Genomic DNA, 26,811 nt, shown 5'->3' with positions numbered 1-26,811 from the left:
TTCGCCAAACTAAATGGGCTGTAAGATGCTTTACAGACTGGCTGGAACAAAACAACATTAATACTGATCTGGAAAAACTGACAAAACTGAGCTGAACTTGATATTGAGGCAGTTTTATGGCTCAGTCTGATTTGATCAGACTCTGAAGATCAGACTACACGTTTGGCGAATGGTATTGGGTTCATTTCTGGCTGATTCCAGGTTGTTTAGCTGTTCTTCTGTCACAGCTGCCGACTGAAAAGCTGCTCAGTGGTGATGACAGTTTGGGAATTTAGTGTGAGGAGCTGGAGAACGAACTGCCGGCTGTGCAGCGAGTGGGCGGAGCTCGTTACTCTGACGTAGCAACAAGCTGCTCGTTAAGGAACTATAATTTGGTGAAGGAACTGCGAACATTAAAACATATTAAACGCCGCGTTCACGGCCCAGTTTATTAATTTATTACTGTATTTATTTAACTGTTGTATAAAAGCAATAGAACACTCGAGGAGTGTGTTATCGCCAATAACATCATGGCTGTGATGATCTATGGTGACCAAATCACAGCCTTGATGTTATTCCGCGATAACACACTCCCTCTCAGGTCCTACTGCTTAATTAACTTAAGCTAATTAAAAATTTAGATTAAGATGGGTGTGCACCCAAAGAGACGTTCAGCACAGCACCTTTTGTCTCAAATCAGTGCTCCCAGCATTCAGCAGTGAGGTTTTGCTCATTTTTCTAGTTCACAATAGGTCACACTGTGGCCCAAACCACTTCAACCTGTCTGTCTGACCTTTATGAAGGCCTTGATGTGATTTGAGCAGGTAGGAAGTTTTAGGCATGTCTTTATTGAAAACATTTGGGTGACTATTAACTTCTAGTGATTGTTAGCAGCATTAGCCTCGTAGTGGGTAATTGTGTAAACTGGATTTTTCACCAAACTGTTTGTTTAAGAACACAAAAAGGTGGCAGGCCTTAGCCGAACTGCTTTGCTGCAATCAATCACCTAGATTTAGTCTCATTTCAGTCCCGTGCTCCGCCCTGCTCTGGCCTTGTCGTCCGACCAAGCTTTATTTTTAGAGTCTGCAGTCTGCAGATTATGTAATGTATGATTTTGTCTCCTCGTTGACTTAAGGCTTATGTAACACTTCAGAGTTTCCTTTCTTCCTCATTTGAGTCTGAGTGTGTGTGTGTGAGCCCTGCGTCATGGTGCCGTGTGATGTTCCCGAGCCTCATGAAACCTCACCTAATTTGACAGGGAATGACAAGAAAGTGGGAGTTCACACTTGCAATTAACACGGTGGATGGAGGGAGAGGTAAGAAAGGAGGGATAGAGGGATGGGGTAAGGGGGGGTGTCTGGCCACTGTCTGCAGGGAACTAAAGCCTCGGGCTGGATGATCATCTCCTGTCAGAGCCAGACAGACTGCACCCCCCCCCCACCATCCCCGACCGAATGTCCTTAAGCAGTAGGTTAATGTATGTCCCAGACAGCGCATGCTAGGCATTGGTAAGCAGTGCAAACTCACAGCAGCACCCTTGATGAAGTCCGTCCGCCTTGATTTATCTGCTCAGCCGCTGGGAGACCAAGGCAACCAGCCACTCTTGACTCATCTCAGTTTGCCAGGGGCTCCGTTTTGGCATTGTCCTATCAGAGTTAGCCTCCTGGATTGGACAGAATAGCTGAAAAGGCTAAGATAGCCAATGGCATAGCCCGTTGCTGCATTAAGCCTCAATGTGATGCTTTAGCCAGTAATCAAATTTATCCAATTTTCCCCTCACTTCATAAGTACTCACTCAACCAAGACCTGTCTGGTGCCCGAAGTTTGCTTCTTCACTTTTGCTAATGCTAATGGCGTAGCAGGACTGGCGGATCGTTTTTATATTGAAATCCCAAGTGCAGTTTTCAAATCAGAAGAGCTGCAGTTGTTATTATAGCCAACATTATCAACAATATCTAACAAATTGGGTAAATTTAGCCTCATAACACAGACCTTGTGAATTGCCTATAGATGTGTTTGGCCAATCTGAAGCGACCAAACACACATTTGCTGCGTATGTTACTGCACAACCACAACTAACTGGCAGTTTGGTGCACTTTCTGGTGCACACATGTTCTGCATTCAAGTCTCAAGCCAGAAAAAGTGGATATGTTGGTCCTCTTGGCCAATAAAGAAGGCCAGTTTTTTTTTGTTTTGTTTTTTTTTGCTATTGCAATATTGGTCAGAAAAATCACAATTCGATATTTCACCAAATCATTCAGCACTAGCTTATAGCTACCATTTTTGCTAAATTATACAGCGTTTTTACACACTTATCCAGAGCAACTTAATCATATTACAGAGGCATGGGAGCGTAGCATTAGGAGTCTTGCCCAAGGACTCTTATTGGAATAGCATAGTGTGCATGTCTGGGCAGGGAATTTAACCCTAAGCTGTGTTCCTAAAGCTAGGCTATCAATGATCACATCAAATTATTATTATTATTATTTTTTTTGTATTATTTTTATTATTATTATTATTAATGTCCATGCCTAGTAATATATGAAGAGTTCATTTGCAAAGACAAATTTCTCCATTTTAAAGAATTTTCATAAATCCTGCTTTTTTATTGTGCGTTCCAGATAATATAAACCAACGTTTTTTATTTTTATTTTTATTTGTTTTTTGCCTAAAGCATATAACTCCAATGATCATTTCATGTTTCGAGTTAAACAAAGCCATCTAATGGATACAAGTTTCTTTTAAGGTCAATATTTAACAACTTTACCATAAAACAAGCAGGTAAAGATCTGAAAACTGAACACAAACAGCCATTAATGATCAACATCTGAGTCTCAGACGGCTCACTGCTCCCTATATAGTCCCTATGTGAGTTATGAAATTTAGTCTTTTCCATCCAAATATTGGTCTTTGTGTTCAGTATGAATTGTCTCTCATGGCTGAATCCAGAGTGGTTCTCTGTGAGACTCACTGAGCTCTGTTTAGATGCAGTAGCTGTTATTTTAAGACCATCGTGCTGCTGTTTGTAGGGAGAAGGAGCTGTTTGTGATTCGTGCTGCATCACATGACCCGACTACTGCGCGCTGATTCGCTGATTTAGCAGGTTCTGCTCCAGAACGATGCTGGCGTTTGACTGTTTCTGCTGTAAAATGTGAAGCCCTTGACAATGAACAATAACGGCTTTAGTGAAAAACGTATTTAGGGCTCAGAATGTACAGTGTGTTAAGAATAACTCACGACTGCCACCTCGACTTTTAAAGGATGACGTTTATTGTTTTTATGAAAATGAACTTTTCATATTCAGTGCGCTGTTTCCTTCGCTGTGTATCTGTTTAAGAGGTTATAAATTGAATGCAGAGACTGAATTTAACAGTTTTTATCTTGCAGGACAACATTTAATTACAAATTAACTTTGCCTACCACATATTACATCTCTCACAGCATTTGGCTTGCGAGCTTATTATTCACAACAGTGATATTTTTTTCCCTTACATTTTTTGGGCCTACTCTCTTCTGATAAAGCGACCTTGGTAGATGGTTCTGTTTTGCAGTACATAACACAAACGAGGATCCTTCATAGGACGGTGCTAAAGCTACCAAGGGCCCACCTTTCTTGGCTGCAGCTTAGCTTTTAGAAGGCAGCTCTAGTTTGACGTATGGGGGGCAGCGGTGTTACTCATGGCATAATACTGACTGACAGCATCGGGTCTTGAACCCACAACCCTAACATTGAGTCTCAAACTGCACTAACTGAGCTAACCAGGCAACCGCCAACTGTGAAGAAAGTACATTTCAGAATTCATAGAAAATATAAAAAATGAAAAACATACCACACTCTAAGAAAACATTATGATACTGTAAATTGTATTGTATTTTACTCTAAAGGTACAGTTTACAATGTATTATTATCTATAAATGTGGACAAAAGTGCATTGAAAACAGTAGTAACTGCCATCTATATCTCTATTGATCTGTACTTATGTCTATTTTTACACGGTACATTCCTGACTGACTACACACAGAAATAAACGTGCTAAACTGTCTCTGGGTCAGTGCCCTTCTTGTCACTGGGGTGGGACCCTCAAGGGTCCATTTCAGTACCTTTAGTCAGGGAACATAACTGAACCATAATCCACTGAAATGATATGTTCTAAGCTGTACTGACTCCACACACCCCGTCTCGTCTCCAGGACTTTATTTTACTGTTCTGTTTAAAACATTTGGTTATGAAAAGGTACAAATACGAACTTTTCACCTGGAAAAACTTATTTAAGGTTCACAATCAGACCTTAAAACCACTGTTGAACCTTTGGGGGAACATTTACACTGTTTGTACCTCGATGGACGAAACATGTGCCTGAACAGAACCTTTATTTCTAACAGGGTACACTCTGGGTAGACGGCTGTTTGTGCAAATTATTTTTTTGATCAAACTTAACTTTTTACGTTTTTCGCAAATTCTTCATTTGCTAGTGTGAAATTAGTGAAACTGTATTTTTTGTTTGTCAGTAATTTGATGCTTTGTTTGTGGCTTATCTGAAAAACGGGCAGGGTACAGTCAGGGGAATGAGGTCACGGCTCGCTTGTGGGGGTTAATCCAATCCGGAAGCTAAAAGCTGATCTGATAGCTTCTGTAAAATCAGCCCCAAACACAGTGGTGCAGGTAGGAATCTGCCGTCCGGTTTATCTCCCAGATCTTCCTCTGTATGATCCCGGTGCCTCTGTTTAATCTGCCTCGTAAACTCATCCTACTTGGATTCCAGCTGCATCATCCAGTGCATCAAAATAGGGCGGAGTCTTTTCATCCATGTTGGTGTAATTTACAATGTAGCCACACTGGTCAGCTGGGTTTGGGTCTAAGGGGGAAATTGTGCACCTTTGACTCACTTTAAATCATAACTGCATCAGGTTTTTAGGCCTGGATCACTGCCTGTCAGGCTTTCCTTTCTCTCTATCTCTCTTTCCTTTCTCTCCATCGCTCTCTCTCCCTCTTCATGTCTCTCTACCTCTTTCTGCACTCTCTCTCTCCCCCTCTGTCTTTCCACTTTGTCTCTCTTTCCCTCTCCTTTCTCTTTCTATCTTTTTCCCTTTACCATCGTTTCACTCTGCCCGTCTTTCTTTCTTTCTTTTATTCTTTCTTTCTTTCTGCTTTCTCTCTCTTTCTGCTTTCTCTCACTCATTCTTTCATTCCACTTTTTTTCTCTCGTTCTCCCTCTTCCCACTATATCTCTCTCCCTCACCCTTTTTTCTCTTTCTGCTCTCTCTTGCTATCTTTTTCCCTCTCAGTGTTTCTCTCGATGCTTCTCTTCTTTCTTTCTTTCTTTCTTTCTTTCTTTCTTTCTTTCTTTCTTTCTTTCTTTCACTCTTTCTCTTTCTGCTTTCTCTCACTCATTCTTTCATTCCACTTTTTTCCCTCTCCATTACCCTCTCTGTTCTTTCTCTCTATCTCTTTGTCTCTTCACATATTTTTTCTCTCCCTCTCTCATCCTCTGTCTTTCTCTCTCTTGCTCTCCTTTTTTCTTTACACTTTCTGTCTCCTCTTCTCTCTATTTCCACTCATAAAGAAAACCCCTCTCTCTCTCTCTCTCTGTCTCTCTCTCTCTCTCCCTCTCTCTCTCTCTCTCTCTGTCCTGATTTTCGGCCTGTTAGGCTGAGGCGATTGTTAATCCAGGAAGTTTTAATCTGCCAGCCTCTCTGCCTCGGCCAATCAGGGCTCAGTCCTCCCCAGCGACTCTGGAATGGAAGTGACTGACAGCACGCAGCGAGCATGTGACACACACACACACACACACACACACACACACACACACACACACACACATGCACACACACTGAAGCCACCACCCTGATAGCCATCTTGTGCACACACACACGCCAGGTCCTCATTACTGCGTGTGTTTTCATCTCTGTGACAGCTGCAGCCGCTTTCACGTCACTTTTGGACAGCGAGAGTGAGGAGGGCGCACGATGGATAGAAATATGAGAAATAAATATTTTGCCGAGCTCATGCGCCTCATTACTGCATCGTTATGTAAAATCCGCCCACAAAACTTTGTCTTCTGGGTTTGACATCAGTGCAGTCGTATAGAGAGTCTGCGTGACGGTGCAGCCTCAGTCATCAGCAGCCAGAGTCCTCTCACCTCCCTGATTGCCATGGGGCGGAGGTGGCGAGTGTGTGTGTCTGTGTGTGAGTGTGTGTTGGTGCAACCACTCCCAGGCCATCTGCACAGCCACAGAAACAGATTTTTATTCTACATGGGTGAAAAAAGTAGCATCTATGACGGAAAATAATAAGTATGAAAATGCTGTAACTTTCGGTTTTACCTGTCAATCAGATGTTTATCCTTAAAAAAACTCAATTACTCAAAAAACACAAAAAAGCCCCACATAGGCATTTGCACATCTGCAGTTCATGCAGAGATGCACTCGATTTCAGTGTCTGAATGTCTGCAGTGTGCAGCTATATTTAAAGAGGAAAATGGAAACATATATTATCTTCAGTCCCAGCGTTTCGACTGTCAAACGAACTATATTTCATGTAAATTGTAAACGTGTAAAATGCTATCATTGCTGTTTTCTGCTATTGGCCTTGAGCACAGTCCTTGGGCAAGACTACTAACCCTACATTCATCCTCCTCAGTAACAGATTCAGATTCAATTCGCTCTGGATAAGAAAATTAGCCAAATATGTTCATGTTTTCACTCACGAGTCACGACTGAGCATGTTAGAGAACTATAATTTCAGTCTTTATTCGCTCTATTACAACAGCGTTTTAGGGCCATCGTCTAAAAAGGAAAAATAATAGACTTCAGAAATAAAGTTGTAATATTTTGAGAATAAAGTCGTAAAGTTACAAGAATAATCTCGCCATATTTCGAGGATGAAGTGGGCTATTTGTAGGGGGGCTGCCGCAACGCCTTGGGGCCTCAGTTGCTGTACTGGTGAGGACGAAGACGCTGAGTGCACCAGAGTTCCACTCACACCTTTGGGATCAATTTGATTATCATTCTCATCGTCTCCTTTGAAACTACTTGCGCTCTTCGAATGGCACGGACATGTAGCCACTGATAGCCGTGTAGACACCACTGCCTGTATGACAGTTTCCTTTGAGTCCATCTGGCTCTTTATTCTAAATAAACTCAGTTTCCTGCTCAGCCGTTTCTTATACTAATAACAGTCTGGTGCTGATGTGTCAGGACAGCATTTCTTTATGGGAGAAATCGATATGAACATATGACTCTACCAACTCCTCAGTGCCCCTCATTTTAATACGAGGAAGTTACTACCTTCCTTTTGTAAAGACTTTGGCTACAATGTTGCAGCTTTTCCTGGTAATATTCCACTTTAATATTGTAATTCTACGACTTTATTCTCAAAATGTTACAATTTTATTCTCAAAATATTATGACTTAAAACTATCATACCGTATGACGTTATATCTCAAAATATTTTTTTTTTTTTTTTTAACAGTGGCCCTAAAATGCCGTCATACTATATAGATCATTTTATCATACTGGTTCAAAGTCAGGGTTGAAAACACATTTCGGACTTTTAACTTACTTCTACTTTAAACTAAGATCCTTGTGCTTTGAATGGCCATGTGCCTTACTCACATTTAATTAGTTAAAACAAATGATTAAACATTCCATTTTGTCCCCAACAATACAACAATAACATTAACGAAATGTATCCAAATGTTTCAGTAGTGACTCTTTCGGTCGTGTCAATTTTAGCTCATTTTGATCATAATTCAAAAACTCTAGCCAGTACTTGACCAGCAAACCCAGCTTTAAACAGTTGTACACATATAAAATCATAATATCGCTGCTGTGGGAACAATTTTTTTCCATTTTTATCATCAGTTTTTCACATAATTTGAAAATGCGTGTTGTTCTTTACATTGTATGTAAATTTCATGATGAATGGACCAAAATGGTTGGTTCCACATCACTGGATGATCTCCGAAATCGCACTGAAAGAGCCGTGAGTGCAGCGACGCCTGACATGCTCAATCCAGTATGGGATGAATCTGACTATGGCGTTGATGTTGTCTGTACAGCTGGAGGAGGTTCATACTGAGACCTTGTACAATTACATAATAAACTTTATGCTCATTTAAACCATTTACAGTTCACTGCATTGATCTGTAATGATTTACAGTGAAATAAATCATTTTGAAATCAAATCTTTTTGAATCACCCTGTACTTCCGTTCTGAAGTTAGATTTTTCTTCTCCCTGTATGAGTCTGTATGATTCACCATTACAGAGCGAAGTACATCCAGGTGAACAGGAAGGATCTATTTAATGCTGGATCCTGCAGAGACATAGCGGAAACCTCACGGAGACGTTGCGGAGGCTATCGGAAATTGCATGGTTTGCTATCAGGATGCAGCATCGAGGTGCTTTAGATACAGATATTACTGCGTTGCTTTAAATAGAGACATGCACACCTACAAACACCACTCAGTCTCCTGCTTACACCTAACGCGTCCAGGCCTGGAAGTGGATATATCATAGAACAAAACTGGCCGTTCCCTAAGGAAATGTGATTGTTCCTATTGTAAGAGCACAATATTACGCAAATTAGCATGCAGACGAGCTATTGTTGCAGTGTGAGGACGAGCACAATGCCCTGATCATCTCTCCTCTTTTTGGGGACTTTCAATAATTTGCGAGAATCACTCAAAGGCTGGCAATAAATCTTATTAAACCAATAACGCGCCATTGTTCGGTGCATGTGTGTGTGTGTGTGTGTGTGTGTGTATAGAGATGAGCCGGAGAGTGTAGAGATGAAATGCCCACCCCCCCCCCTCCCCCCCCCCTCCCAATCCTCTCCAACAGCTCATGTAGAGAGACATCATTTTGATTTCATTTCCGCAGTCTGGCTCCGTGCCTCGATTTTAGCCTCTGTGTTATGCAGTCTAGTCACCAACTCGCAAAGATGAAACCAGGTCAATGGCAAACAAAGGTTGTTTACCGAAAGCGTTGCCGCACGGCGGCCAGACGGAGCGTTATTGGCCTGGTTTGTATCCTCGGAGGGGCGAAGCTTAACAGCAGCATTCATTTTTCATGAACATATGGAAAAAAACTGCATGTACGGCGCTGTTATTCGGCACCAGTAATAAATAGTCTGCGTTTCGGTTTGTACGTGTGCGTTTACAAAACGTCTGCATCTTACGCAACAAAAGCGTCTCGGGAGAGGCCCCCGTCCAGTCTGCGCCATTTGTCTGCATATTAGACAGGAGATGAGGGTCGACGTGCGCTCGCTCTTTACATAAAGAGCCGTGGAATAATTAATGAATAAATAAATAAATAAATAAATACTAAATGAATGCAGCTACACACTGAGAAAAAAATACGGCAACACATGAAGGGTGTCTACATAACACATAAGGGTCATTCTACAGAAACGTCCACTTTTCTATCTGTCCATAGGAGTCACTGGTGTTACCGTTCGTCATTGGTGTCACACATAATAAAGGGAACACCAGAGACATTTTTCATATAAAAAGCATTTTACAGAATGGCTGCTACAGAGCATCAAACCACATGTTGTCAGTCATGGAATATCCACTAAAATATGGAATTTAATCCATTTGTATTCTATTTTTTCACAATTACCTCAGAATAAAGTCGGTCACACCAGTGACTTCAGCTAAAAGCTTCATATGAAATCATGAGCTAAATGAGAAAATCTCTGATAACCGAAAGACACAGTGGACTCACCATGAGCTTTTCTTCATAGATCCTCAGAAAACAGGTAAAATGAAGTCGAGTGATGTCATCAGTGTGACCTTTATTACTAAATAAGAGATTTTTTGTTACGCAGTAACACCAGTGACACGACTCCTGGGGACAACTTTCATTAAATATTTTATATTTATTTGGCATTTGTTTTCTTTATGTCATTTAAGTCATATATTTCATAGTCATGTATAGATTATTGTAGTTAAAACTGCAGAAAAACATGTTTTTACCTCAAAATGTGGCCTCAGCCTTTACACACGACTGTGGGGACGAGCTCTTCTATATGATTGATTTAAAAACCAATATTGCTAAATTGAGGCTCAAGAACACAAAAATGGACGTTTCTGTAGAATGGCCCATAACATGTTCATGAATGTTTAAATCAACATTTATAAAGTTTACATGTTTTACATGATATTAATATGGATTACTGTGTCATTTTACTGAGAGACATTTTTCAAAATAAAAGTCCTCATTTTTTATTATGAAAAGGCTTCATTTCTGGACAGCCAAAATAAAAATGACCTTGTTTTACCCCTTTGGTCATTAAGTGCTTTAATGCTGAGGCACATTTTGCCTAAACTTTCAACTTTTGAATTATTTGTTTCTTCTTATTCACTTTATTTTTCTCTCTCCTTGGCATTTTCATCTCATTGGCCTTGGCAATGCACATCCATGTGTTTTGGAGCAGCACTGATGGGAGCGGTATAGTTGTTTTGCTGTTCAAATATCAACACTCATTCTTCAGAATTGCATAATGCATCTTTAAGTACATCTCCTTGTATCTCCATGGCTTTGTCGCTCCCTCTTGCACACATGGAAAGCGTCTGAGCTTTGTGTGATATTATTTTTTTTCTGCTTGTGATGCACTATTTTTAAAAATCTTGGTAAACAATGGAATCATCTAAAACAGATTGAAAAAACTGAAACAGAGAAAAATAAACCCTAAAACCGTTAAGTGGTGCCGTTGAATGTTATTAGGTTTACACATCAGGGGCAGCGATGTTGAACAAGTTGTTTTATTCAGTTACATTTGTTGCATACAGTGTAATAATAATAATAATAAAAAATAATGCTACATAATAATAATAATAATAATAATAATAATAATAATAATGCAGTTATGCTGAAGCTTTTTACCATTATGATGGCACATTGAGGGAGGTCAAGCTCAATTTGGGTCATTTGAAGATGCCTCTTGCACTGCCATCTCTGAGAAAGTGTCGACTAGTTTTATAGTTTATCACTTCTAGATTTTACTTGTGTCCAAAACCACTCAGCCAGGTCCAGTTGAGCTTTTTCAGGGCCATCATAGCGTTGGAACCAGTATCCGTTGGTATGCAGGAGAGACTTTCCTCCAGCTTCCACTCCTCCATGAAAGCTCAAACAGCAGCAGCTATCGTCACTCACATGCTTCTCTGAGAAACAGCTGGTCTTGAGGTGTTTTGACTCTAATTCCCAGTCACTGCTGGTGGAGTGTGCAGTAACAGGCATGTATGGCTGTTAATCAACACTTGAAGGTGTGATTTGCTTTCATTTTCTCCACAACAAGCAGTGAAAGTTCCATGAACATTTTACAGTGTAAAGCCAACCTGAAGATTCAATGTGTTTTCATCTCTTGTGACAACTTGTTATAGTTTTTGGAAGTCATGTCCTTCAGATTGAGTGGTTGCCTTTTTGCAAACTATTTAATAGTAAAATATCTGTAACACTTTCTATGAATGTCACCTTTGTAAGCATCTATAAACACACTTATAACATGTTATAATGTATTCATAAGACATTATAAACGGTTATAAATATTTATAAAAAAGGAATTACACTGAATTACACTTTATAGCCATGTTTATTATACATTATGAATTGTTAATATAATGCATTATAAATAGTGTTAATAACATGTTATAATGTCAGTGCCAAAGAAGTCAGTCCCAGCTTGGAGAGTGTAAAGTAAAGACAAATACCAAGCTAACGGTGGTGAACATTACCTTTCCCACACTGGGTAAAACACTGATGCAGCACTAGTTTAAACTCTGACATTTGAAGCCTGTAATGTGCTTTACTGTGAATGTTTTAGTGTTTCAGTAAATCCTTCAGTAAATACTTCAACTTGAAGCCTCACTCTGAACACTGGAGGAGGCTTTAGTACAGTACGCTTCACTTTACTTAGAGCGGACAAATACGACTTATGAGCTCTTATAATTTGTTATGATCAGTACTTATAATGTATTATGTTAACAATCCATAATGCATAATAAACATGGCTATAATGTATAATGCATTTTTATAAATATTTATAGCTATGTTTATAATGTCTTATGCATGCATTATAACATGTTATGAATGTGTTTATATATGCTTACAAAGCTGACATTCATAGAAAATGTTACCAAAATATTTTTACCATTAAGAAAAAAGGGTTAACACTTCATTTGAAGACTAGCTGCATAAGGACTTCATGACACATAAATAAGTATTAAATTATATACTTATAAAGTTAGTAGTTGAGTATTTATGAGAAGCTAATGCCAATAATTGCAAGATGACAAAGGATATTTTATGAAGTAAATGTAATCAGCCTGGCATTTTAAGGGGGTGGACATAAGGTTGATAGACATTTATTCCTTTTGTAACATCTGAAAAACTGAACTTTTGTACTTATAAATGTATACAATTAATATAGTGTTTTTATTTAGGCCTCTGCATAGCCTTGTCTAAGCTCCATCAATTGGAAAGAACATACACACTAGTTTAAGATCCCTTATGTCAGTACAATGTTATTTACTAATGAACCATCTTATGTTATCTTGTGATTAATAAGCTGTTCATAAATACTCAAGTATTGCTTTATAAATATGCTATTCAGTGCTTATTCGTGTGTAATGAAGTCCTTATGTAGGTAGCCTTCAAATGAAATGTAACAAAGTGAATTCAAGGGTTAACCCCCTAAAATCCCAGGCTTATTATACTAGGGCTTATTATTCAGTAATAACAGGGACCTCAGTGCAAACCAGTTGAGATATTCTTAGCTTATAGAAGTGTGTAATAAAACTTTGGGTGGGCCGTGGACATTTAAGGGGTTAAATGGCAAAATTGCACATTTAGTGAAATGATGTAATTGCAGTCAATGTCACTGGGTATGTACGATTATGTAGGGACAATCAATTATTACTAATTCATTATTATGTCACATAAGCCTATCGATCTACTGAATATAATATTATGATACACGTTCATTTATTAAAGTGATTTTAAATAATGACAGTATCGATATTTATCAATGATTTTGTCTTGATTGTTATTATTATTATTATTATTATTATTATTATTATTATTATTATTATTTACTTGCATATCATCTATGCCATTGGGGAGGTACTCACATGCTGCCAGTAAATAAATAAATAATTAAATGAATAAATAAATAAATAAATCCATGCAGGGAAAAAGGGCAAGCTTCCTCCTGGAGCTACATAATCTCTTTGGCAGTGAAAGTGATCTCAGGTCATGTTCAGATTAAGTCACAGGCCCTGAGACGGTGGGGTTGGAGTGTGTGTCCCGCGGCGGCCGAGTGTGTGATGTTCTATAAATAACCGTGGCTCTGTACGACCCTGGGAATGTGCCGAGGTGAGTGGAGATCACGTTGGATCCCACCCCTCTTCTCCTCCCTCTTTCATCCCTTCATCCGACTCCCTCCTTCAGTTGCCCCTTAGCCATCTATGGAGTTGATAGAAGTTGCCCCATCTGTTCTTTTCAATTGCTTTTTTTTTCTTTTAATATCAGCTTCTGTCTTAGGTTCCAAATGTTATTACAAGCAAGGCTGAAATTATTTTCACAGGATTTGCTGACTAGTATTTTCTTTCCCCATCTAAGGATCTAATGCAGCTTATCGAAAACCCATCTCTTGCAAAAACCATAAAAATAGGAGATAGAATAAAGAAACAGCCAGACTGTGAGCTTAACCCTTAGAAGTGTGGAGTTGTTATTGTCATTGTGCTGTGCTATTTAAGCACAACAGCTACATAGTTAGGTAATAATAGGTTAGTAGCATGGTAGTTACATAGTAACTACATAGTTACATAATAGTAGTTATACTCAACAGTATCTAATTAAATAGTTTCACTTTACTTACAAACATAAATGTAACACATGGCCCAGATTCAACAGAGCTAACCCAAGCAAGAGGCCCACTTCCCATGAGACCCTCTTTTCCTTCAAATCAAAGCTCATTTGTCCACGTCCAATTGCATCACCTCCTCCTCCATTCAGGTACCAGCCTCCGTAGTCAAGGAGATGTGGTCCACAGGGATGCGCGCCATTTCACTCAGGGATCTTAATTAATGGGTGGGAATTCATTAAGGCGAAACGCATGAAATGAAGGTGGCATTGAGTCGAGACGGCTTGATCGCGCTGCTTTTCAGTGTCGTGCTCAGCAGCGTTTAGCCGTCTGCAAACAGCGACCTTATAAGTTTATAGCAGGTCACGCTGGATGAGATGATGCCAATAAAATCTTGGCTGAATTCTGTTGTAGACGGTGCAGTATTATTCATGTCGACGTGCTGCATGGCAGATGGGGGGGCTGCCAGAAGCCTAGCGGAGAGCGAGGTGAGCCGGAAGATTGCAAGTTCAAGTCTCACAGGTGGAGCCGCTCTGCTGGCGACACCGATGCTCTGAGAACGGGTGTAGTTAGGCAGCAAAATGACACATTTCCCTTGTTTGATCAATAAAAGTACAACATATAACAGATTATACAGTAAATTCATGGTGTATTTGTCTTTGCCATTAACTTGTAGTTGACATCAGTGTGTTTAGTCTCCTACTGGTGGATGTGTAGCCATGCTGGTCTTGTATCGGGGGGGTTTAAAGGTTTGGCCAGAGCAGCCTCACACTCACACCCGTGGCATAGCCAGAAAAGCTCAGTGGGCAGATGTTGGTTTTCCTGATATGCCATTATTCAAAAATAGGTCATAGGTTTATTGTCCTAAGCTGGACAGTAAGGATTGGGCAGTGAATAGTACATTTGAAAACTTTAACAATGATTGCATACCACATCAAAAGTAAAGTACATTGTTTTTTTTGTTTTTTTGTTTTTTTTCATGACTTGGGCCCTTTAAGACCACTGACTCTAACTTAAGGCCAAAAAAAATTCATTTGTGGTTTATGATTTTTGTCTGTGACAGCACTTTGATTATACATTTATACATATTTCATATTCCACTCTCACTTGGTTTATGCATCCATACATGTCATACAGCACAAATGGTAATATAGTTAACATAGTTTACAGTACATAGTCACTTATTCATTCATGATGGGAGAGACAGGCACCACTGCATTATCAGCTGCACAGTATTTATGCAGTTTACTTCTTATTTTTGTACTGCATCTATCTGTCTGTCTGTCTGTCTGTCTGTCCATCTGTCCATCTGTCTGTCTGTCTGTCTGTCTGTCTATCTATCTATCTATCTATCTATCTATCTATATATCTGTCTGGCTGTCTGTCTGTCTATCTATCTATCTATCTATCTATCTATCTATCTATCTGTCTAGCTGTCTGTTGGTCGGTCGGTCGGTCTGTCTGTCTGTCTGTCTGTCTATCTATCTGTCTGTCTGTTGGTCTGTCGGTCTCTCTGTCTGTCTATCTATCTATCTATCTATCTGTCTGGTTGTCTGTCTGGCTGTCGGTCTGTCTGTCTGTCTATCTATCTGTCTGTCGGTCTGTTGGTCTGTCTGTCTGTCAGTCTGTCTATCTATCTATCTATCTATCTATCTATCTATCTATCTATCTACCTACCTGTCTGTCTGTCTGTCTATCTATCTATCTATCTATCTATCTATCTACTTGTCTGTGTATCTATCTATCTATCTATCTATCTATCTATCTATCTATCTATCTGTCTATCTATCTATCTATCTATCTATCTATCTATCTATCTATCTATCTATCTACCTACCTGTCTGTCTGTCTGTCTATCTATCTATCTATCTATCTATCTATCTATCTATCTATCTATCTGATATCTGGTGTAAGTAGAAACAAAGCTGCTCACTGTTTTTCTTCCATTTTCATCCATTAACATGTACAGTGGTTGTACAGAACCATGACTAGCGTCAACAGTCATGTCAACAGTGGGTGATCTTGAACCACGTCGACACTCAAACAGTGTGAAAAATCACGGTCCTCTGCGTTTGTGTACTTGTTTACCTGCCGTATTAATTATTTGCTTTGTATTTTTCCCGTCAATGAGGCTTCTTTTGTTTTCCGCAGTCCCTTCATCGTCCTCTCGAGCCGCAATGACAAAAGTGGAGGTTTCTGTTTGGGAGAGTGTAATAACCTTTGCTCTGCCCCCTCCGCCACTCGCGATGTGATTGCTGATTTTGTCAGCGAGCGGCCCCTGCTTATCGAATATTTTCATATGCACTTGAACAAACATGGGCAGATTCTCATTTTGTAGCGCAGGCAGGCTCGGACGCGTCCGCACCTCATGCGGTCGGGCAATTATCCCGAGTTCTGAGGCAACTACACTGTGGCACAGTCTGTAAAAAAGTCAAAGTGTCACCTCAAACTGTGACTTTAATTTGAGTGAGGCTGTGTGACACGGACCTGGCTAGATTACCAGTCAAAAGTTTGGACACACCTGATTGATAGTTTTCAGAACAGCATTATTATATGATCACACTGTATAATAATTTTGTTGACATTTTAAAATAAAGCCATGCTTGTTGTCTGCCTCTAAGAGAGATATAAGTAATGAACGTATGTCTGTGTATGAGCTTATTTTCAGAATGAATTGATGATGAATTTAGTTGTTGACAAAAATTTTTAGCCAACACTCCTTGTCCATTTTATCAGCTTCACAGACTGTAGTCCATCTGTATCTCTGCTTACCCTGTTCTTCAGTGGTCAGGACCCCCACAGGACCCCCACAGAGCAGGTATTATTTGGGTGGTGGGTCATTCTCAGCACTGATGTGGTGGCGGCATGTTAACGTGTGTTTTACAATGCTGCTGAATAATATTAGCAACATTATTTGCACATAAGCGCCACAGAACCGAAGACTTGTTGTGTTTAATGCTTCTGTAGAATCTAAGAATTAAATAATAAATAACTCTATTTAATTAAACCATCTTGACATGTTGAGGAAATAACCTGCACAGCGATGTCTTAAAGGGGCTTTGTAAGCATATGCTGGATAAACATATACTACGTATAAGAGCTCATTGGAACGTTGTACATACCAGATGGTTAACTACAGTGTAAGCATGTGTGTGTTGAATAATACGCCCACCACACGGGAAAAGGAAGCAAGGATGTCGAGAAAAGGCATATCTGTCTTTTTATTTTCCATTGCTAGAATGAAAAGTATAGATCACACAGAAATGCATCAGGTATACGGTGTCATATTCACTGTAGTTTACTGGGGGAAAGGCGGAAGGATTTCTGAGGAGGAATCTTGAGTTTCCCACTAAATTTGATTTTGTTGGCTGTACAAGTGCAATTTCGGAGTTGGAATGTTGGCTTTTTCCACTTTCTATCACTCAAACACAGCAACAGAACAGCCAACAAAAGTACAAAATTACACTTAAATACTTTCAAGTACACTTAAATGTATATATTTTTGCTTGTTTGTTTTGTTTTTTGGGAAAGGTTGAAGGATTTCTGAAGAGGATTCTTGAGTTTCCCCCTAATTTTGATTCTGTTGGCTGTACAAGTGCAATTTCGAAGTTGGAAAATTGGCATTTCCCACTTTCTATCATTCTGTCGGATGTAGCAATAGAAAAGCCATCAAAAGAACACTTTAATACTGTTTATTACACCTAAATGCATTTTTTTGTTTGTTCTTTTCTTCATTTAACTTTTATTGCTATGATTCTTGTCATCTTGTCCTTTTTAGTTTTCACTTGTATTTTTCCATATTCTTAAAAAAAAATAGCAAATAATCAAAATAGCATAAATGTTCAGCATTTTGACTTCATCATAGTGCATAGTTGTATGTAAGTACGTGTAGAAGGGAATCAGGCCTTCAGAGAAAGCTTAACCATTTCTTGGAATTAAAAAAATACACGTACGTGCCATGCAGCCATCCCCCGGGCCCCGCCTTCCCGCCAGCTCTTGCGGCTCTCGTCAGGGTCCTGAACACCGTCAAGGGACACCGGTAACAGTGGGAGGAGGACATCAGCCTCCAGAGAGGGGAAGGGGCGACAACGGCAGCCACGAGAGGCACGAATGCAGTGTTCGGGATTCACAGCGCTCGCGGCTGTCGTCGGGGCCCGGGGGACGGGTGCATGGCACCCTATCAATTTTATAGTTCATTTTTAATTAATATAATCATTATTTAAAATCTGCAAGTATGGTACTAAGAGTGCAGCACTACTCCTGCTTCATTCTTTAGTTTTGAATGGAAACAAATGAGCTGAATTCTTAAAACCGATTTCCCTAATCGGAAAATTGGCCAGTCAGGAATTGTGTTTTCTGGGGTACCCAGGTAGATGCAGCTCTCCGATTGGTTAGAACTTTAAGAGCTGAAGAAAAGGCCTGAGCTGTTAGATTAACTACTGTAATTACAAAGTGACAGAGGAATCAGCCAATCACGTTTTGACTAACAAGAGGTGGACACTTGTTCATGCATTTGTTACAAGCAGAGTTGATCACTGTAATGCTCTTCTTACTGGACTTCCTAAGAAAACTATACATCTCTTACAACTCGTACAAAATGCAGCAGCATCCTAACAAAAACAACACAGAGAGATCAGATCAGTCCCATTTTGAAAGAGCTGCACTGGCTGCCTGTATCATTCAGGATAGATTTCAAGGCTCTGCTACCAGTCTTTAAAGCTCAATCTAGCACCTGCTTACATCACAGAGAGTCTGTCTGTTTATGTTCCGGCACGCAATCTAAGATCTGCAGATAGTGGCCTTCTACAGAGACCCTCTGTACAATACAGAAAACATGGAGAGGCTCTTTCAGTTATTCTGCTTCTAAACTGTGGAGCTCAGTTCACCTTTTATTAGACAGTCAAGCTCAGTGCTCACTTTTAAGAAGCACCTAAAAACGCATCTCTTTAAATTTGGATTTAACTAAAACTAAACGTCTCGTGGTTTTTATCTTGTAGTTTAATCTTCTTCATTTTCTTCTGATTTTAGTTAAATACTAGTGATCTCTTCTATAACTATGTATTATCACCTGTCTGTAAAGCACTTTGAGCTGCCACCGGCATGAAAATTGCTACATATATAAAATTATTATTATTATTATTATTATTATTATTATTATTATTATTGATGATATGCTAATGTGTCTGTCACAAGCCTTAAGTAAAACATGGCATGTTATAAACTTCAAATGTCTGTGTTTCATCTGAACTGCCAAAAAATTTCCGTGTGGATCGCCGTTAGCTTATTGCTAACACACAACTAGAATCCCACAGGGATGCTAGCAGAAGTTAGCATTATCACAAAAGTGGGTTTTTATCCCTATTTCTTGACCAAATCTTGACATTAATAGGTCTAATAGTCAGAATTCGCCACTGAGTTGGTGTGTTCAAAATTCTGACTGTGCTGTTTGTGAGGGATGCTTTCTGTTGAATTCACAAACAGCCTTATACACTTTTCATCTGTAGTCAGGGTTCACTATTAGGTCCTTACCTTTTTCCGATATTCAGACATGATGAGCACTTTGCTTTTCCACTTTTTTCCCATCAGACTGATGTCAGACGGACTCTCTTGCTTCTCGCCATTTTTACTGCAGTTTTAAAGCCTTTATTACAGACAGCTATAATAGTGGTTGGCATCAAGCTGATGGGAAAACACAATTTTCAAACACGGGTTTGCTTTTAGTGCCTGACCTCTGCGCCGTCACCTCGTTGTAAACTCCGCAGCAAGACGGCGCGGAGCTCCCGGCGCGCCTGCTTGCCCGAGAAGAGCGCTTAAAGAGACGAGCAGATGGCCGTAATAGCCGTTTGTGCCTGACGACCGGTGCCAGAGTGTGTTCCTGGGGCAAACTGTGACTTGTTGCCTTTGCCTCGGGGGCCGTCGTTCCACAGAAGCACATCCGCCCTGTCATCTGACAAACAGCGGAGTAATTACTCTCTCAGTTTGATTCATCATATGCATGATGCATTGTGTCTGCGGTTAGCCAGTTTATGCAGGAAGACGTTTGAAGTTCGGAGCGCTGCAGGTTTAAGCAGCTTACATGTGACGTACGCAGTGACGCCACACAAAACGTCACCCAAAATACAGATTTTTTCCGTTGAATGAAATGTTTTACCATGATAAATGCGCACAGATCTAAAGAAACAATAAACAGAAAATAACTCAAGGACACTAAACAACACTGGACACCAACTGCGTTACATTTAGGCCAAGGGGAAAACGTAATTTTTGCTGAATTATTACTTTGATTGAATAACTTGGATACATCAAACTAAAGTGTCATGAGAAAACAGTAACTAGTGGGGATTTCTGTGACCATTTAGTAACCTTTGTTGATAACAGCCATGAAACAGATGGGTTTTATTTATTTATTTATTTTGTTAGTTAGTTAGTTATTTAGTTATTTTATTAACATGAGCTTTGCGCAGTCTGATCGCTGGTACACAGATAAGATGCCTTCAGCAGCTGTGTTTTGCTTAATTATAGTCCATTATGTAACAGTTGTGACGTCTTTTCACACAAACTCAATGTTTTATGTTTTTAACGCAGTGAATCGTTCACATCCAGTCCGATGTGCTCGGTTTAATGTGTGAAGAAGATGCGAAGGAAGAGTAATAACAGTGTAATAAAAGTAACAGCCCGTTCTGCTAAGACAGTTCAACAACGGCACTGCATCTGTGAGATTAGTGTTAACGTTTATTGTTGTTAATATCAGTGTCAATGTTAACAATGTTCGACAGCTTAATTTCTAGAGACAAAATTAATTAAAAATTACTTATGTCTGTAAAAAAGGCATTATGCCGTGTTAAAAATTGCTAAACTTTACTTTTTACTGTTTACTTTGCTTATTGTAACTTTACTGCAGTAAAACCTTTGATGTTAATTAACTTCAAATAATTGCTACCAAAAAAGTAAAACATAGATTTTTGGTCTGTTTTTGTCGCCCCCTCTGGCACAAAAAGAAACTGTCTAGATGTTCTCTGGATACGTAACTGCAAAAAAGACCTGTTGGTTTAAAATAGTATTTATTGGTAATTTTGTCCCAATTTTAATGATTTTTCAAAATTTCTTATTGTCCCAATTTTCATTTTAATCAAATGATAAACAAACAAACAAATGAATGAATGAATGAATGAATGAATGCTGATAGTGTGTCAAAACTATGGTGGAAACAGGGGTGTTCATCTATCTATCTATCTATCTATCTATCTATCTATCTGTCTGTCTGTCTGTCTGTCTGTCTGTCTATCTGTCTGTCTGTCTGTCGGTCTGTCGGTCTGTCTAAAGATTTTACCAGTTAAACAGTTGTAAAGGTTTATAGAGTGAGGTGCTATTGGTCTTGTCCACATTATAACAGACAATGACACACAAAACGACTTCTTTCAAACTTCATTTTAAAATCCAACTTTGAGCCAAACTTTTTGAGAATTACAGTCGTTGATTAATTTGCATGCGGGAAGATGAGAAAAACAGCATTGCAATCCGGTGCTGCTCAAACCAGAGGCAGTGTCACTTACATGTCCATGGTCAGGTCAGGTTTCAACATTTGAAAGCATTGAAAAAATTTAAAACCATTCTGTTTGTCCCAAAGGTCTGCGCTCAAGCCTAACACACGCTTTAGCTGTTTCACGCCTGAGCTTTATCTAACAAAGCTTTCTTTGCATATTTTAGAACTAGATCTTTACGGACAGAAAAAACCTCATGGGGGGAAAACGCATTTAATTTCACACTTGAAAGAAAGGTTGCAACAGGTAGAGCTACCAAAGCGAAATTAATCAAACAAGCCTGGCGTCATCTTTGGTTATTTAAAGGCTGCGCTGGCTGAGTAAATATTACCCCTTGCCCCTGAATCGTTTACCCTCCGTGTACGTTTTATTCATAATTCCAGAGGATTGTGGTTTGCTGGAGCCGTCCCACTTATGATTGCAGGGGTTGGCATGAGTTGTTTTTTGCAAATCAATCCAATTTAGCTCAGTCTTTGGTACCAACAGAAGAAGGAACTAATCACAGGTAAACACTCACCATCCACTTCATCCACTCTATACACTGATCAGGCATAACATTCTGACCACCTCCTTGTTTCTACACTCATTGTCCATTTTATCAGCTCCACTTACTATATAGGTGCACTTTGTAGTTCTACAGTTACAGACTGTAGTCCATCTGTTTCTCTGATACTTTGTTAGCCCCCTTTTACCCTGTTCTTCAGTGGTCAGGACCCCCATGGACCCTCACAGAGCAGGTACTATTTGTGTGGTGGATCATTCTCAGCACTGCAGTAACACTGACGTGGTGGTGGTGTGTTAGTGTGTGTTGCGCTGGTCTGAGTGGATCAGACACAGCAGTGCTGCTGGAGTTTTTAAACACCTCAGTGTCACTGCTGGACTGAGAATAGTCCACCAACCAAAAATATCCAGCCAACAGTGTCCTGTGGGCAGCGTCCTGTGACCACTGATGAAGGACTAGAGGATGACCAACACAAACTGTACAGCAGCAGATGAGCTATCGTCTCTGACTTTACATCTACAGGGTGGACCAACAACACAGGAGTGTCTCTAATAGAGTGGACAGTGAGTGGACACAGTGTTTAAAAACTCCAGCAGCACTGCTGTGTCTGATCCACTCATACCAGCACAACACACACTAAGACACCACCACCACGTCAGTGTTGCTGCAGTTTATTCAGTTTAACTTGTACACATCGTTCTCTTCTATGCTGGATGTTTTTTCCATTGAAAAGTCAGAGCAAACTGTTGCTGCGTTTCCATGGCAGCAGGTTTACTGATCGGTTCTAAAGATGTTATCATCATGTTAAAGCAACGTACACATTCATTAGTTGTTATTAGTTCAGACACAACTTACAGATTTGTGGTGGAAACCAAATTTAGTAAAAAGACAGTTTAGAATTAGTGTAACTGAGGACTCAGTAAAGACTTTACGCACAAACTGAAGTATAAAGTATAAACTTACGCAAACCTGGTGCCGCCCAGTTCTAGGCTGCAAAACCCTTAAGCTCAGTAGGTAATTATGGTCAGTCTTAAAAATATCCAGGAGCCACTCAGTGGTCAAAAACCGACGATTGATAAAGGCTTAGAGGAATACCAGCACAAACTGTTCATCAACAGATGGGCTACAGTCTCTAAATGCACCCCCCCCCCAACCATATCACCCAAAGGGCTACAAGAAAGGGGTTTCTAATAAAGTGAGAACTGGAATAAAGGAAGAAAGATGTCATCTATCTCATCAAAGTGAACATTCTCAGCCTTCAAATTGAGCATTAACACTGCCATTAAAATCCCGTCACTGTCACCCATTTCCTCCATCTCTCTCTCTCTCTCCCTCTCTCTCTCTCTCTCGGCACAAGCAGCTCAGTCATTCAGCTGCTTAGCCGCTTTCTTCCCCCCCGAGGACATTAGTGAAGAAAGGTGCTCGTCAGGAAAGAAAGAGATGAATTGAGCGAGGAGTGCGTTGAATATCCCCCTCTTCCACCGTACTTCGTCACATTTCATTAGCTCCTGGGAGCCGTGGACTGTTAGCCACCAATGAAATCCAGCGCAAGCATCAGTCATGATTAGAGCGCTGGGCTAACGCGCTCAACTGACTCGAGGCTACTTAAAGAGAAAAAATCAAGTTCACCAAAGTACAGAGAAATAGATTGATCGACAAACAAACTTTAGACGTCAGGACTGCTACGGCCAGAACAGCCTATCCCAAATCAATATGAATGGAGGAAAGTGTAACGTAGCAGCCGTCTTGAAGCCTGAATATATCCATCTTTATAGATCAGAAACCACATAAGCAAATCTGATTACTGAAAGAGGCGTTTTGACACAGCTTGGAAACGAAACCTTGTGTCTCTAAAATGGCAGCTTTACAAGAGAAGGAAAAGGTATCTATTATTTATTAGTCATTATTTATTTCTCTGGGCAACAGCTGCCCGTCCTGCGCGTCTGATGCTGTTGCTTCTTCCGCTTTGATCGGGTGCCACTGCTCGCCAGCCTTCTGGACTGGTTTGACCACCATGGAGCTTCTCGGTGTATAGCGCTGTGCATACCTCACCAGCATGAACTGACCCTCCTGATGATGCTGCTGTTGCATAAACTCAAACTATCTAATTAACCATTGTTCTGCCTGTTTTTCCTGTTTTGTACTATAATACTTTATACTAAAGCTGTTTGCAATCCGGTGTCGACCAGAGGAGGATGGGTTCCCCTTCTGGGTCTTGGTTCCACTCAGTGTTTCTTCCTCTTTGCTCTTTGGGAGTTTTTCCTTGCCACTGTCGCCACTGGCGACGCTCATGGGGGCTGAGACCCAGATTTTTCTGTAAGGCTGCTTTGTGATAACACCTGTTGTAAAAAGCTCTAATAAACTTTGACCTTGGCTTGATTTAAAATAAATAGTAAGGAAAATATTGAGTACTCCTAGCTTTTTCTCCAGCCCTGTTCCTCATAAACCTTGATATAGCATCTATACTCGATTATAAAACAAAGCATTTACTTTTCATATTAGTATCTTTGACCAGGAAAGTATTTTGCTTCTGTGGTCAACCCCTTAGATTGCATCTGTGAGTTTTTGGCCATCCCAGGTTACAACAGTGCTTCCATTAGAGCAACTGACATATAGTTTAAATCAGAAAATGTACAAGTTCTGACAAATATGGCAGCTGTTGATATCTTACCATGGAGCGGTTCTAAGCTGCCTTTTTTCTTTTCTTTTCTTTTTTCCCCTTATTCTATCACATCCATTGATATCTATGAACATGTGAAAATGAAATACCAACTATAAAAGGTAATTGGTTTGACAGAATTCACGATTTTGTATCCTTTTTGTGTTTTTCTCCATTAACGTTGGATGGGAATCTCCATCGTGGTGCTAAAAAAATCTTGACAGGTTAATGAAAAAGACAATGGGCCTCATTCACCAACCGTGCTTAAGGAGAAATGTCTTAAAACCCACTTAAGCAGTTTTCACAAAGACTCTTCATTCATCAATGTTCTCTTATGTGGGATTTGTTCTTAGGTAAGAACAGAATCTACACACACTCAAGAACACAAAGGTGAGAACAGTTCTGCGCTTTAAGAACACGTCATGAATCTGATGGAGACTCTGTCTTAGGATCTTTCTCAAGAACACATTGGACAACAAACTCAGGAAGATATTGGAGAATGAGGCCCTTTGATATTTGACTTTCTACCAGTAACGTTAGCTGTCTGGCATCCTTCTATATATATTTTATAGAGTGAGGTTTTATATATATATATATATATATATATATATATATATATATATATATATGTATGTATTTCTTCCTTTATTCCTTCCTTCCTTCTATTTTTGCTCCAAAGTTCTTGTAGTTTTCCAAAGTTCAAGATTTCAAGATACATCATATACATACATCATACATTAGCTATAATACATCATATACATCATACATTCGCCTTGTATCTACGATTCAGAACTAAAGAACAAACATGTCTTGGCTGATCCGCTGCATTTGGGTTCAGGAGGAACATTGTGTTAATTATATGTCCTGTAAAAATATTGCTTTAGGTAGGTTCTTAATCTGCTATCACAGAGGCAATTTGAATTCCGTCTCCATCAGCTCTTAAAAAGTGGCCCATTAATAGAGCTAAACAGATCAATGCAGTAATTGAAAGCTTGAGTACTAACTTTGCCTGTGGCCATAGTGGGTCTTATAGAGCTGGTGACCAAATCCAGTCATTTTGCCATGTGATACACAGCTGTATGCGATAGTTTGGGCACCCCTGGTCATGTTTTGGTGGTTTTCTAAGTGAAAATAAGTAACACAGTGTATACAGAGAACTTTTTGTGCACATTTTAGTGCATAGTTAGTATTTATTTGCTTAATATAACATAGTGGAAATTGTGGCCTGTACAAAAGTCATGGCACATTTTATATTTTATATTGTTTTATTGTTTTTTTTCCAATATTGTGCACTAAATTGCACAAAAAAATGCCATATTTATGTTTCTCCCTTGTAGAAAATCAACCTATGACATAAATTGACTGGAGAGATCAGTCTTTCCATATGACTGAATGCTGGACGTAGCCCATGTGACATCCAATGGAACTAAATTAGGCATTTTTATTGAAGTCATTCTTTCTGTTCTCGACAGGTTACAGATGGCGGCACCATTAAGCAGAAGATTTTCACATATGACGCCATGTTTAATACCAACTACTCCCACATGGAGGACTATCGCAGGCGAGAAGACTTGGTGTATCAGTCAACAGTTCGGTAAGATGCCCATCTATAAGTGAATTTTTAATCTTACAGCATGCCAAATAAGTGGCTGGCTTTATTACTCTACACACCTTCTAATTAGTGAGCTCAGCCACTTTATAGCGCACTCGAGTATTTGTGCACAGACAGCTTGTATAATCAGTTTAAAAAAAGTATTGCAAATATAATGGGACTCTCTGGAGCAGCCACACATGAGCCTGAGGTCACCACGCCCAATGCCAAGCCTGGGCTAGAGGGGTATAAATCCCAACAGCATTGGGCTGTGGATCTGTGTTCTCTAGAGTGATGGAGCTCCATCCAATACCTTTGGGAAGAGTTAGTGATCCAGAACCGACCATCCAACATCAGTACCTGACCTCACTAATGCTCTTGTGAAATCTGAATGCAGTCAAATCCTCACAGTAAAGTTCCAACAGCCATTGTAAAGCTTCTCCAGAAGAGTAGCGCAAAGTAATGTAGCAAAGATGGAACCCTGTTAATACCTTAGATTTCAGATAATCAGGTCTCTACAAACTTTTGAAGCTGACTTCATGTTTTGTTGAGCTGCAAGCAATTCTGTATATTTTAACCTGTTAACCGTGACCCCATTTTTGCCTGAAACTGCATACCCAAAGTTAAAAGAGCACTGTTCCTGCATCTGTTGGGCTACAGTCATGATTTTGGG

At 39.7% G+C, this 26,811-nt stretch overlaps 1 protein-coding gene across 2 annotated transcripts in view; it reads left to right on the top strand.

The window, feature by feature from the left end:
• Positions 1 to 26,811, top strand: part of igsf21a (immunoglobin superfamily, member 21a) — a 470,124-nt gene that overhangs the window by 255,049 nt on the left and 188,264 nt on the right. For both annotated transcript variants that reach the window (XM_036559644.1, XM_036559643.1), the window contains exon 3: positions 26,020 to 26,141. In XM_036559644.1, the coding sequence (XP_036415537.1) occupies positions 26,020 to 26,141 (122 nt within the window). The remainder of the gene's footprint in view (positions 1 to 26,019; positions 26,142 to 26,811) is intronic.

Source organism: Colossoma macropomum, unplaced genomic scaffold (genome assembly GCF_904425465.1).
Source record: "Colossoma macropomum unplaced genomic scaffold, Colossoma_macropomum, whole genome shotgun sequence".
In the NCBI taxonomy this organism is placed as follows: domain Eukaryota; kingdom Metazoa; phylum Chordata; class Actinopteri; order Characiformes; family Serrasalmidae; genus Colossoma; species Colossoma macropomum.
This window is presented reverse-complemented; position numbering and strand designations above follow the sequence as displayed.